Consider the following 12746-nt stretch of genomic DNA (forward strand, 5'->3'; position numbering starts at 1 on the left):
AGGAGAGACTTTTAATAAGCATGAATTCAAATGCCAGATTCCCCTGCCTTGTTCATACTTCTGATTTCTTTAAAGACTCGGCACACATAAGCATTGCCCAGGGAAAACCATTTGTGGGAGACTTTGTGATCTTAACGTTACCCCAAAGAAGGTGCAGTCTTGACATTCTTGCCAGATTGCCCTAGCTCGAGGCAGATTCTTATGGTATTTAAAATATATTTGAAGATCTTCTTTCTGAGTGGGAAAAGAATTGGGACAAATTAATCAGGTAACATTTTTCAGTAAGTGGAGAGGATGATACCGTTTATTCATTCAAATATTCAATAAGCCTGAGTATTTTCATGGTGTGAGGAACTGGGGATGCACGATAACTTCATGTTGGGGTGACTGTGTGAGGGCAAGGTAAACTGAGGGTTCTAAACAACCGTAAGTACTAAACACAGATATGAACAGAGTGCTGTGGGAACAACTACAGGATTCTAGTAAATCGGTAAATTCATAAACAGGAGCAGGTTTTAATCTTCATCCTTCCTCCTCTGCTCTTTATCCAGGACATCACTGTCTCCCCAGAATAGCTCTGCAGTGAGAGACGAAATTGACAGAAAAGGTGCTGGTAGCTGAGGGCCCCTCCTTTCTCTCTCCCTATCTTCCTATTTTGATCATTGTGATGCCAACCCCAGGGGGAGGAAAAAAAAAACAAGAGACAGCCAAAAGATAGAAACACCCAAAGTGAAAATGTGGCAGCTTGGAGAAAACAACACAGCTCTAAGTCCCTTGGACAACCCCCAAAGCAGCAGACTCGCCTCAGACATCACTTTCCACCTACAGCACTGGATTCCAAGACAGGAAACATTGTATGACTATCTCAGGGCTTGAGATCAAGACAGATTCCAAGTTCTGTGTGACCTATTTCTCATTGCATCGGAGACCATGCGAGGTAGGCACATTCCCACCAACACCCCGGAAAGGCTACTCCCAGCCTATGGAGTCAGCTTGCCAGCTTCACGCACTCCACCACTCGCCCCTGGACCACAGCAGCTCTGCTGGCCACAGAGTCTGAGAAGCCCACGGGGCTACATCCTGGTGGATTTCTGTGTCCCTACATTTCTCAGGCCAAATTTGATGTCCTTCATGTGGACATAGGTTATTGTTTTCCTCACAACTTCAACTATGTCTATTTCTTTCCATTTCTGCATGTGGAAGGAAGGGAGATGACTCTGGAGAAATGTTATTCTGACAGGTTAAGGAACTAGAATACTAACTCAGAGCTTAACAATATGTTCATTCATTCAAGAACTATCCCCTGTGTGCCTTTGATGTGCCGATGTGCTAAGTACATTTGTGAAACTCAGTGGCTTCAACAGCAGAGTAGCCTACACGTAGGGAACACTCCTGCCATACCGAAGGCCAGGCTTATAAAATACTACAAATTGATTAAGGCATCTCACCCACATTGGGTCTGTCAGAGCACAAGAACCCTGGCCTTTAGCTCCTAAAGGAATTCAAGGTTTCACTGCTTTCAACACTAACCACCAGAAGATTATATAAAAGCTGGAGGAGACTTTGGAGCTCCAGCTTCCCACCCAGCGAAACATCCTCGACAGTCAGCCACATTTCCCCAAACTTTCCCAGCAATAGAGTCACCTGGTTCTCTCAGTGGATGCTGAGCTGAAACGTGTGCTCTTGAAACCCTCACCCCTTGGTACTATGCCTACACTTAGAGCAATGCAGAACACCACAGGCCTTCAAGCACCAAAACACGACTGTTGACCTACATTTGCTCTTCAATCCAAAATTCCTTAAAGAAAGGATATACACTAACCAGCAGCATATGAAAGTACCCAACTATCCTCACCTGCTTATAGAATAAATCAGGAGGCTAAAAAAATTGCTACCAAAAACTCATATTCACACACACTCATTTAGGCAGCATTAGGATGGTGGGCTCTGGTGGTGGATGGTCCAGGTTCAGTTCTTGGCTTTGTCAGCTCCAAACCAAATGGCCCAAGTGCAGTTACTTAACCTCCCTACACTTCAGTTTTTTCATCTATTAAGTGGTTCACAGCAGCAGTCAACTATGACTACTGCGAGATTAAATGAGATGATATATGGAAATTTCTCAACAAATGCCCCATACATACGGAGCACCCAATAATGGTAGCGATTGACAAACCACTTTTTACTTTGTAGAACCCTTCTGCATACACTGATTTATTAGATTTCCACAACGACTTTACATATTGGTATTATTAAACCTATTGTATGGAGGAGGGAAGTGAGACTCTGGAGGTTTAAGTGACTTAACATGAGGTCATGCAGATAGCAAGTGGCTCAATTTAGACAAGAAGTTACATTTCCTGAGTCCCACCCCAGTGCTCTTTCCATTTTGCCTTGTCCCATCTCAGAGCTAATGGAACTCAAAGTAGATGATTGACAAATATTATTCTATGTAGAGCTTGGTCTCTGGGGCAGAATCTTCTTGGATTCTGCAGACTATAGAGCCTGATTAAAACATTTGGCCAGAGCAATATTTCAAAACTCATTTTCATGATTAATGGAATTCCGCAAATATTATTGAGAAAAGGTCAATGGTTGTAGTAACTAGTGGGTGAGGGGCCCACCTCGTTGGCTAACAAATACACGGCAGCAGCCAATTCCCTTAAGGAGCCTCAAAGATTAGCTAATCATGGTTATTAATTACTCCATCAGTCCCAGACTAATAACTTTATGATTGAGAAGAATTTATTACCTGTGCTATGTCTCTAACATCATAAATCACATAGGATTATATGCAGAGTTTACATGCAGGTCTGGATTACTGATTTCTCGGGTTTCTTCCAACACGGGGGACTATAGAAGGCTTTGTAAAACTTTAGGTGAGGAATTCTTCTAGGAAAAGATGTTTTGTCAGCAATTCCCTGACCATTGCCTCATATTTGTTCAATTTTTTTTTATCATATCTGTTTTTCCCCACAGAAATTTGGTCATTTTCTCATCCAATAATTTAAATAAGTCTTTGCAATAATGACATAAGCAATTATAAAATATTTCTAAGCTCTGAAACTAGATTTCACATTGATGGTTTGATGAGTGCAAAATTACAGAATAGTGCAAAATATGAATAATGCTATAAAAGTAATTCAAAAAAGAAATTAATCAGATTAAGTACAACATAGTTTTTAGTGTACCTTGAATTCTGGCACTTGACAAAAAAATCTATGATGAGGCTGTTGTGGAAAGCCCATACGGGGTGGTGGAAAGGGCTTTCTAAGCTGGCAAGAGCTCTGAGGGTTGAAGGCTCTGTTTCTCCATTATGTCAAATGCCTTGAAACCCGAGGATTTCTGTTTGCTTGCTCTCAGTGTATCACATGTACTGCTTTTAGACTTATCAGCCATAATTTGGGTTGTTTAAAATTTTTAAGTTGTTTGATCTGTTGTCTCAGGCTCACAAAAAGAAAAAGAAGGAAGAGAATAAAAGAAGAGCTATTTGAGAGAAAGAGGAGAAATGCAAAAGACTTAGAAAGTCCAGGGCACCAGGATCATCTGCATTGTCCTCCCAAGGGAAGAACGCGCTTGGTGGGGAGTGGTGCTAGGTAATACATGCCTCTGTGCCAGCTCTGACGGAGCACCGCGGGCCCTAACACCTTATTCACTGCCCAAAGCAGGGGTGTGGAGAGGGCAAGAGGGAAGAGGTCTGCGCATGGGGAAGGGGATGTAGTCAGAGATGGTGGTGAAGGGCAGGAAATCATAAATTAGGTACTAAGCATAAGAGAGACCATAGACACTGAACTCTACCTCTGGAACTAATAATGCATAATATGTTAATTAATTGAATTTAAATAAAATAAAATTTTAAAAATAAACTTTGGAATATGCTCCAAAGTTATTTTTTCATTAAGAATAAAAAATAAATAAATTCCAAACTGAAAAAAAAAGAGAGGCCACAGATTTAACATATTCTAACCATCCTCTACACTGTATAACGATAAAATGGAAGAAAATACATTTTCTGAGACTTTTAGTTTAGCATCAGTACTTCTTCTCTTGAGAGTGTTAATACAGCTTTAGTGAGGAATTTAAGCCTGCTGTGTGATTCTTGTTCAAAAACAGCTTAGTCATTCAGAGGAGGGTCATCTGGTTTTGGGGGGGCCAGTCCTCCATGTCACCTGGCTTTGCAGGAGGCCAAGCTTGTAAGTTGCTGCCATCTGTCATATGAGCCTAGTCAAACTGGACTCTTCTCACACTGGGTGACATACTACAAAGCACTCCTGCTTTTCACTCAAAAGGTATGTGTAACGTTTCAGAACATTGATGTTTCCATTTGCCCTTGCCTCTTAACACAGAAAATTAAGGGCTAACTTTAATCATATGGTTATTTTGACTTACTGGGAGCTCAGACTTACTCTCTTGAGAAAGCAACGTGCCAGAAGTTCAGGGTTTTCAGTGCACTTTTTCAATTCTTTTAGAAAAGTCCTAGGGAAGGAAAAGTATAATAACGTTTTAATTTTTTACATGTATGAGGTTAAAACACATAAGGTTTTTTCTTAACCAAAATCACATAAGATTTTAAGAGGTGCTCAGAAAAATTCTGTTTCCTAGGCTTTATTGCTCGTGACTCATCTTCAACATATTGATTTGGAAGAAAAAAACATTCTGTGACATTACTAGGATTCCTTGAAGCCAACCACAGCTATCCTGATAATTCTAGGCACTAGCTGCAGACAGACAAGATGCACGATGCTCCCTGCTACATGAGAATCACGTGAATATGAACGGCTGTTGCTGCTTCTACTGCTAATATCACTGAGGACTTGAGGCAAGCCAGGCATAAGCTAAGTACTTCATAAACAATATCTCATTCAATCCCCCACCAAACCTAGTAAGGTAGGGTTTCATAAATGTGAAACCCGAGGTGTAAAAGAGGTTGACTAACTTCTCCAGGGAGGGTAGCAGAAATGGGATTTTCATTTCAGTTGTGTGTCTGACCAATGGGCAAGAGATGGGGTTGGGGAAAAACTGTGGGTCAATTCACCAAGCAGTATCTTCTTTCCCATCGATTACCTGTGTGATTCAGGGTTATCATATTGGGTAGAGAGGAAACTAGCTGCAGGTTCATCTGTGAAATGAAAGGCTTGGAAGATGATCTCCAAAGTCCCTTCGTCCTCTAATTCTCTAGAACTCAACACGCAAGCACCCCTGGGCTAAAACGACAACTTGTCTGACCAGTTAGCATTTTCCAACACTAGCTCCCAGCACTACTCAATGATAGTAGGTATGTGGACGTGTGTCTTGGTCATCTTTGTATTCCCAACGCAGAACACAGTGCCTGACACAGAATAGGTCCTCAATAAAGGCAGATGCAGGAATAGATAAATAAGCAAAGAAACACACAAAAAATATAACATTAATGCCTGACCCCTGGTACATGTTCCATTGCTGCTTTTTCCCTTCTCCCTCAGAGATCTGTGGCACTTCTTCCCTCCTTCTTATCCCATCCCATCCCATCCCAACCACGTCCGCTGACTCTGGACTACTTGCTTAAACCGAGCAATGTCTACAAATGTTCATCTCCAAATCCCATCAGTCTGATTTCTGTTTTTCTCTTACTTTCCATTTTTCCTGATAATTTGAATTATTATATACCTGTTGTGAAATTCATAAAGTTCTCTAATATTCCCAAAGAGAAATTCTTTGTTATTCTGAAGAACATCTGGAATCAGATGTTTCAGCCAAATAAAATCCATTGGAGTGATATATCCCTGCAAAGGTGGAAACAAGGTAGGTTTTACAGATAGGAACATTTAAGAGATGATCTGAATTAGTACTCCAGGGACCAAAACTTTAATAATTGGGAAATATGGCACACTTATTTCCTGAAAGCCATTCCACCAAATGCTTTCTTTGATATTATTCCCTTCATGTGTCCATCTTCAGAAGAAGATGGTTAAATTTAAACGGTGATGATAATAAAACAGCATTTTATAGAAAGAACACGTATATTTTTAAATGTTTGTTATACAAGCCAAGTGTGAAAGCAAAAAATTTATCCATCATTTTACAACCAAATGCAATTAGTCTGTTTTATTATGTTTCCTTCATGACTTTTTAAAAGCTTATCTTATACTGTTTTTAATTTAATTTTATAAGCATTTCTCAATGTTGCTGCATATTATTCAAAATAATTATTTTGTAACAGTTGAATAATATTTCATTCAGCATAAATATCAGACTTTATTAACATCCCCCTTTTTATTGGAGATTTTATTTTCTTCTGATATTTTATTATAAAAATTCTATTATAATTTTGTATAGATCATTTATTTCTCAAGATTATTTCCTTAGGAAAAGAGCAAAAAATCAAATTTTCACTCTCAGCAAAATATCCTACTTGAAACAATTCTCCCTTATTAAATGATCAAAAGCATTCAATGATTATGTCCATTGTTGGCAACCATAGGGTAAACCTCTTGGGCTCTGCTAAAATCAGTATGAATTGATACAGTCTTTTGCAAGTTATTTGGTTACATGGATCAATAGTCATAAGAATGTTCTTATTCCTATTGGAAAGATACTTGTGATAAGACCTGAACTCTTGGTGGAAATTCTAGAGACATATGGCAACTATTTTAAGTCTCTTTGTGCAAAAGAACTTCTCTAATTTGAATACATGCTTAATGTCCTCTACCCCAGTCTACTTACATCAATTATGCTCTTAATCTCTTTTATATAAATCTCTTCCGTCTCAAGCAAGTCATGTATCATGCGCCTGAATCACAGCAGCAGGTGGGAATATGAAAGAGAAAGAGATGAGGGAAGGGAGAGAAGGTTTTTAGAATTCTTTTAGGATAATGCACATCAATACAGTTTCCCTTAGCGGCTTACCTACTTAGCTTGCGGTCAGTGCATTCTGTTCTACTGAACAGCCAAGGCCAACACCTCACTCAAGCACACTCCGATCACACTGGCATAAGAAGAAACCGTAACGTTCGAGGACTCAGAACCTATTTGTACAGCCAATGAATGATCTGTCCTCTGGTGGGTCACAGTGTAGAGGTCAAGAAGGCAGAGATTGTGGAGTCGGAAATGCCAGGTTTGGATCCTTGGTCAGGAAGACCTGCCTGACCCCTACATTGTATGTATGGTTTCTGAGATTTTTCTCTGCAGCTTTCTGCTCTTTCATTGCTCATATCAAGATCTTTGACCCACATGGGTGGACTTTGTTGTGCATGAGGTTAGATGGATTCTGGTCATGCTCCCTTTCTCTGGCATCGAATGTTCCAGTAGGATTGGTTTCCTCAGCCAACAGACATGACCTCTGTCTGCTTCCCCTGAGAAAGGCAGGTGGGAGTCATGGTGGGCAGAATGCTATGATGACCCCCCGGATTCCTGACACCCTGTGTACATACACCTCCTCCCAGTTAATTAACTGAACACTAATTTAGGTGCTGCTGAGGAGGGACTTTGCCATTCTGTTTTGTTCCAAATCAGTTGACCTTAAGATAGGTAGTTTACCTGGTTGGGCTTTCCTAGTCTCATGAACTCATCAGACCTGGGTCTGGAAGTCAGAAAGACTGGAAGCATGAGAAAGATTTAACACAAAGGAAACTGTCCTCGGCTGGCTCTGGAGATGGAAGAGGCTGTGTGGCAAGGAACACGGGCTGCCTCTAGATGCTGAGAGTGGCCCCCAGCTAATAACCAGCAAGGAAACTGGGACTTTAGTCCTACAGTTGCAAGGAACTGAATTCTGCCACAACCACATCAACTTAGAAGACAATACTGAGCACAGCTGACCAACTTTATTTTAGCTCTGTGGGACCTGACCTAAAGCCAGTCATGCTGTGCCTGGACTCTCATCACAGGAAACTGTGAGCTGTTAAATTAGTGGTCATATTTTTGCAGCAATAGAAAACCAATAGAGTAAGACCAGTCTCCACATCTATCTCCAGATAGACTGTTTCCTTTCTCTGCTCAGACACTTTTTCTTTTGGGCTTTCTTTTAGGTCTCTAAGTGAGTTAGTGTTTATACTGGTGATCATGTATGGAATACATACATTTATGGTTTCCTATGAACTGTTAGTAGATTATCTATTAAAAGGTAGCTTATCCCAGTAATTTCTCTGACATTCTCCATAGCAACATTTTTCTAAATATGTCTCCTGAAACAAGGGAAATAAAAGCAAAAATAAACTATTGGGACTACATCAAAATAAAAACTTCTGCACAGCAAAGGGAACAATCAACAAAACTAAAAGACAACCTATGGAATGGGATAAGATATTTGTAAATGGCATATCTGATAAAGGGTTAGTATCCAAAATACATAAAGAACTTATACAACTCCATACCAAAAGAATCCCAAATAAGCCAATTAAAATTGGGCAGAAGACATAAATAGACATTTCTCCAAAGAAGACATACAGATGACCAACAGATGCATGAAAAGATGCTCAACATCACTCATCATCAGGAAAATACAAATCAAAACTACAATGAGGTATCACCTCACACCTGTCAGAATGGCTAAAATTGATAAGACAAGAAACAACAAGTGTTGGTGAAGATATGAAGAAAAAAGAATCCTTGTGTGCTGTTTGTGAGAATGCAAACCAGTGCAGCCACTGTGAGAAACAGTGTGGAGGTTCCCCCCAAAAAAATTCAAAGCAGAATTCTAGTAATTCCACTACTAGGTATTTACCCAAAGAATACAAAAACACTAATTCAAAAAGATATATGCACACCTATGTTTATTGCAGCATTATTTACAATGGCCAAATTATGGAAGCAGCCCAAGTACCCATCAATAGATGAATGGATAAAGAAAAGGTGGTATAGATCTACAGTGGAATATCACTCAGTCATAAAACGAAATCTTGCCATTTGCAACATGGACGGATCTAGAGAGTATAAAGCTAAGTGAAATAAGTCAGTCACAGAAAGACAAATACCATGTGATTTCACTCACAGGTGGAATTTAAGAAACAAAACAAATGAACAAAGGAAAAGAAAAAAAGAGAAACCAAAAACAGACTCTTAACTATAGAGAACAAACAGATGGTTACTAGAGGGGAGGTAGGTGGGGGGATGGGTGAAATAGAGGAAAGGGATTAAGAGTACACTTATGATGAGCACTGAGTAATGCATAGAATTGTTGATACACTAGATTGTACACCTGAAACTAATATAACACTGTATGTTAACTACGCTGGAAATAAAATAAAAATAATTAAATAAAAATTAAAAAGCTGAACTAAAAAAAATACATAATATATGGTAGTCTATCCTAGTAAAGGGTTTCTTTTTCTCTCATAAAACGGATATGGCAAGGGACAAATAATCAAAGGATATAATACAGGAAATTCACATATATATAAAAATGACTTTGTCTTATGAAAAAATGCTCAATTCATGCTAATCCAATAAAGACATAATAAAAAGAAGTAATGTTCAACTACTAGAATGGCAGGAATTTCAAATCTCAAAGGAAGACTAATAGATAAGAATGTGGAAACACTCTCGGATAATATTGATAGAAGTGTAACTGCATACAACATTACTTGGAAATAGCTCATCAAAATTTAAAACATGTGGGGGCGCCTGGGTGGCGCAGTCATTAAGCGTCTGCCTTCGGCTAGGGGTGTGATCCCAGTGTTCTGGGATTGAGCCCCGCATCAGGCTCCCCCGCTGGGAGCCTGCTTCTTCCTCTCCCACTCACCCTGCTTGTGCTCCCTCTCTTGCTGGATGTCTCTCTCTCTGTCAGATAAATAAATAAAATCTTTAAAAAAAAAAATTTAAAACATGTGCCCCTTGGTTCAGTAATTTCATTTCCAAGGATGTTCATTATCTGTAATTATTTGCACTTCAACAACAACCAGATATAAATCAGAAATTACTTATTTGCTCATCAATAAATCAATATATATATATATTGAAATGCCATGCAGTTTTAAAAAAAGAATGAAGCTGAGTCATGCTAGTATGACACAGTCCTGGTATTTTAAGTGAATTAAGAAACAAAAACAAAAAGCAAGATGGGGTGCCTGGGTGGCTCAGTCAGTTAAGTGTCTGCCTTTGGCTCAGGTCATGATCCCAGGGTTCTGAGATCAGCCTGCTTTTCTCTCTCCCTCTGCCCCTCCACCCAGCTTGTTCTCTCTCTCTCTCTCTCCCCCTCCCTCTCTCTCTCCAAAATAAATAAATCTTTAAAAAACCCATGAAGAACAGTTTACATAATATGACTGTAAAACTGAGTTTGTGTACATATATACATACAATTGTGTACACTTAGAAAATTCATTCAAAGAAACTTAAGACACTGTTAACAGTGATTGCTTTTGGAGAGTTGTACTGAAGGCTAGAAAACAAGGAAGGAGAATTTTTACATTTTATTTTATGCGCTTCTACAATCTTTGATTAAAAAAACTTTTACCAGTTTTATAATTTAAAAAATGGTTTACATGACATTTTAAAATGAATGTTACTGCAGGTAAGACATATAAACCCCATTTTAGAGATAAAAATAAAACCTACAACTTACATATTTTATAGCTCAACAGTTATCTTTTCTTAAAATAACAATTTTGTATCTATTTTTTCTTTTTTTTAAATTAGTTTCAGAGGTAGAATTTGGTGATTCATCAGTTGCATATAACACCCAGTGGTTATTACATCATGTGCCCTCCTTAATGCCCATCACCCAACTATCCCTTCCCGCCACCCACCTCCCCTTCAGCAACCCTCAGCTTGTTTCCTAGAGTTCAGCATCTCTTATGGTTTGCCTCCCTCTCTATTTTCATCTTATTTTCTTTTTCCTTCCCTTCCGCTATATTCATCTGTTTTGTTTCTTAAATTCCACATATGAGTGAGATCATATGATAATTGTCTTTCTCTGGTTGACTTATTTCACTTAGCATAATACCCTCTAGTTCCATCCACATCATTGCAAATGGCAAGATTCCATTCTTATTGATGGCTAAGTAATATTCCATCATATATATATACCACATCTTTTTTATCCATTCATCTGTTGATGGACATCTGGGTTCTTTCCATATTTTGGCTACTGTGGATATTGCTGCTATAAACACTGGGGTGCAGGTGCCCCTTTGAATCACTATGATTGTATCCTTTGGGTAAATACCTAGTAGTGCAATTGCTGGGTCCTAGCGTGGCTCTAATTTTAACTTTTTGAGGAACCTCCATACTGTTTTCCAGAGTGGCTGCACCAGCTTGCATTCCCACCAACAGTGTAGAAGGGTTCGCCTTCCTCTGCAACCTCACCAACATCTGTTGTTTCCTGAGTTGTTCATTTTAGCCATTCTGATGGGTGTGAAGTGGTACCTCATTGTGGTTTTGGTTTGTATTTCCCTGATGCCATTTGTATATCTTCTTTGCATCTATTTATAAACCCTTATTATAAGACAAGACTGGTAAAGGATAGTCACTGACAAAGGATACAATTTCAAGAAGTATACAGACTAACAAAAAGTTACTTTAGGATCACATTTGGCTACAAAGTCACTAAGAGGTTCTACTTTTTATAATCATCCTGAAATGACGACAGTTGCTATGTCAGAAGGAAATAGGGGAATGCCAATCTATTTCTATGAGCCGTGGCATCAACAACAGCCACAGTTAAGTATTCATAAAAACCAGAGTACAGCCAGCCTCTTAAGCCCTTATGAAGCGGTGGGCTTAAGCAACTTGGCGAATCTGTTTAAGAACGTATTGACAATTACATGAAGTCAGAAGACAGAGATAACTACATGGTGGGTAGAAATCTATTTTATTACCCAACAGTTATGGAAGAACTTAGAGACTCAGCAGTTTTTAGGAATCTGACACAAGAAAGCATTCACAGGGGTGCCTGGGTGTCTCAGTTGTTAAGCTTCTGCCTTCAGCTCAGGGCGTGATCCCAGAGTCCTGGGATGGAGCCCCGCATCAGGCTCCCTACTCTGCTGGGAGCCTGCTTCTTCCTCTCCCACCTTCCCTGCTTGTGTTCCCTCTCTCGCTGGCTGTTTCTCTCTCTGTCAAATAAATAAATGAAATCTCTTTAAGAAAAAAAGAAAGAAAGAAAGTATTTACAACTCAGAAGGAAAAAGAAATCACTTGTCATGTCATGTCCCAGTTTATAGTTTGGAAACAGTCTAGAGCTCTTGTCTAACTGCTTCATTTTACTTGTTTAAGTGCAATGGGTACAACTCCAATGATAGGAAGTCCCTTGTACACCATCCACCTAGATTTCAGTTCAGATTCTTTTTTTAAATAGCCTTCACACCACAGTTAAGCCATTCTTTTTCCTTTCTCTCCTTAGTTTTTTTTTTTTTAAATAACATTAAATGGGAGAACATTTATGACTCTTTCTCTGATGACCGCCTGCTTTATTATTCCAAAGCCTATAACTTTGTTTGTAGAAAAGGCTATCAAGGATTTAACATCTCAAGTCATCAAGTACATATAATGCAGATGAAGAACAGAAAATATAGAAAGTACTCAAGTAATGTGAAAACATTTGAACACCTAGAGCAATTGATGTCCTGACGGATATCTATCCAGAGGCAGAGCACTGTAATTAGGGCACCGAACGGAGTTGACCATGCTAGGTCAGCCTGCAGAAATGAATTCTACACTAGTGTACATTCTGTCACTTTGTTTTACACTGAAAAGTGGATCTTCCCCCACCTCCTGACCCTGAGGTCATTAAGGAGGAAATGGAGGGGTAAAGCGTTTGAAGGAACTGTTTCTTCTCTGAA

General features: G+C 39.2%; 1 protein-coding gene across 8 annotated transcripts in view; it reads right to left on the bottom strand.

Annotated features, from left to right (window-relative positions):
• Positions 1-12746, bottom strand: part of MCF2L2 (MCF.2 cell line derived transforming sequence-like 2) — a 248979-nt gene that overhangs the window by 53606 nt on the left and 182627 nt on the right. For 7 of the 8 annotated variants that reach the window (XM_087861435.1, XM_087861430.1, XM_087861431.1 and 4 more), the window contains 4 exons: positions 6700-6766; positions 5644-5759; positions 4404-4473; positions 142-234 (listed from right to left, as the gene is read on the bottom strand). In XM_087861435.1, the coding sequence (XP_087717561.1) occupies positions 142-234; positions 4404-4473; positions 5644-5759; positions 6700-6766 (346 nt within the window). The remainder of the gene's footprint in view (positions 1-141; positions 235-4403; positions 4474-5643; positions 5760-6699; positions 6767-12746) is intronic. The other variant, XM_087861434.1, reaches the window with a different exon arrangement.

The sequence above is a fragment of the Ursus americanus genome, chromosome 4 (genome assembly GCF_024610735.1).
Source record: "Ursus americanus isolate L20-20 chromosome 4, mUrsAme1.1.p, whole genome shotgun sequence".
Lineage (NCBI taxonomy): Eukaryota > Metazoa > Chordata > Mammalia > Carnivora > Ursidae > Ursus > Ursus americanus.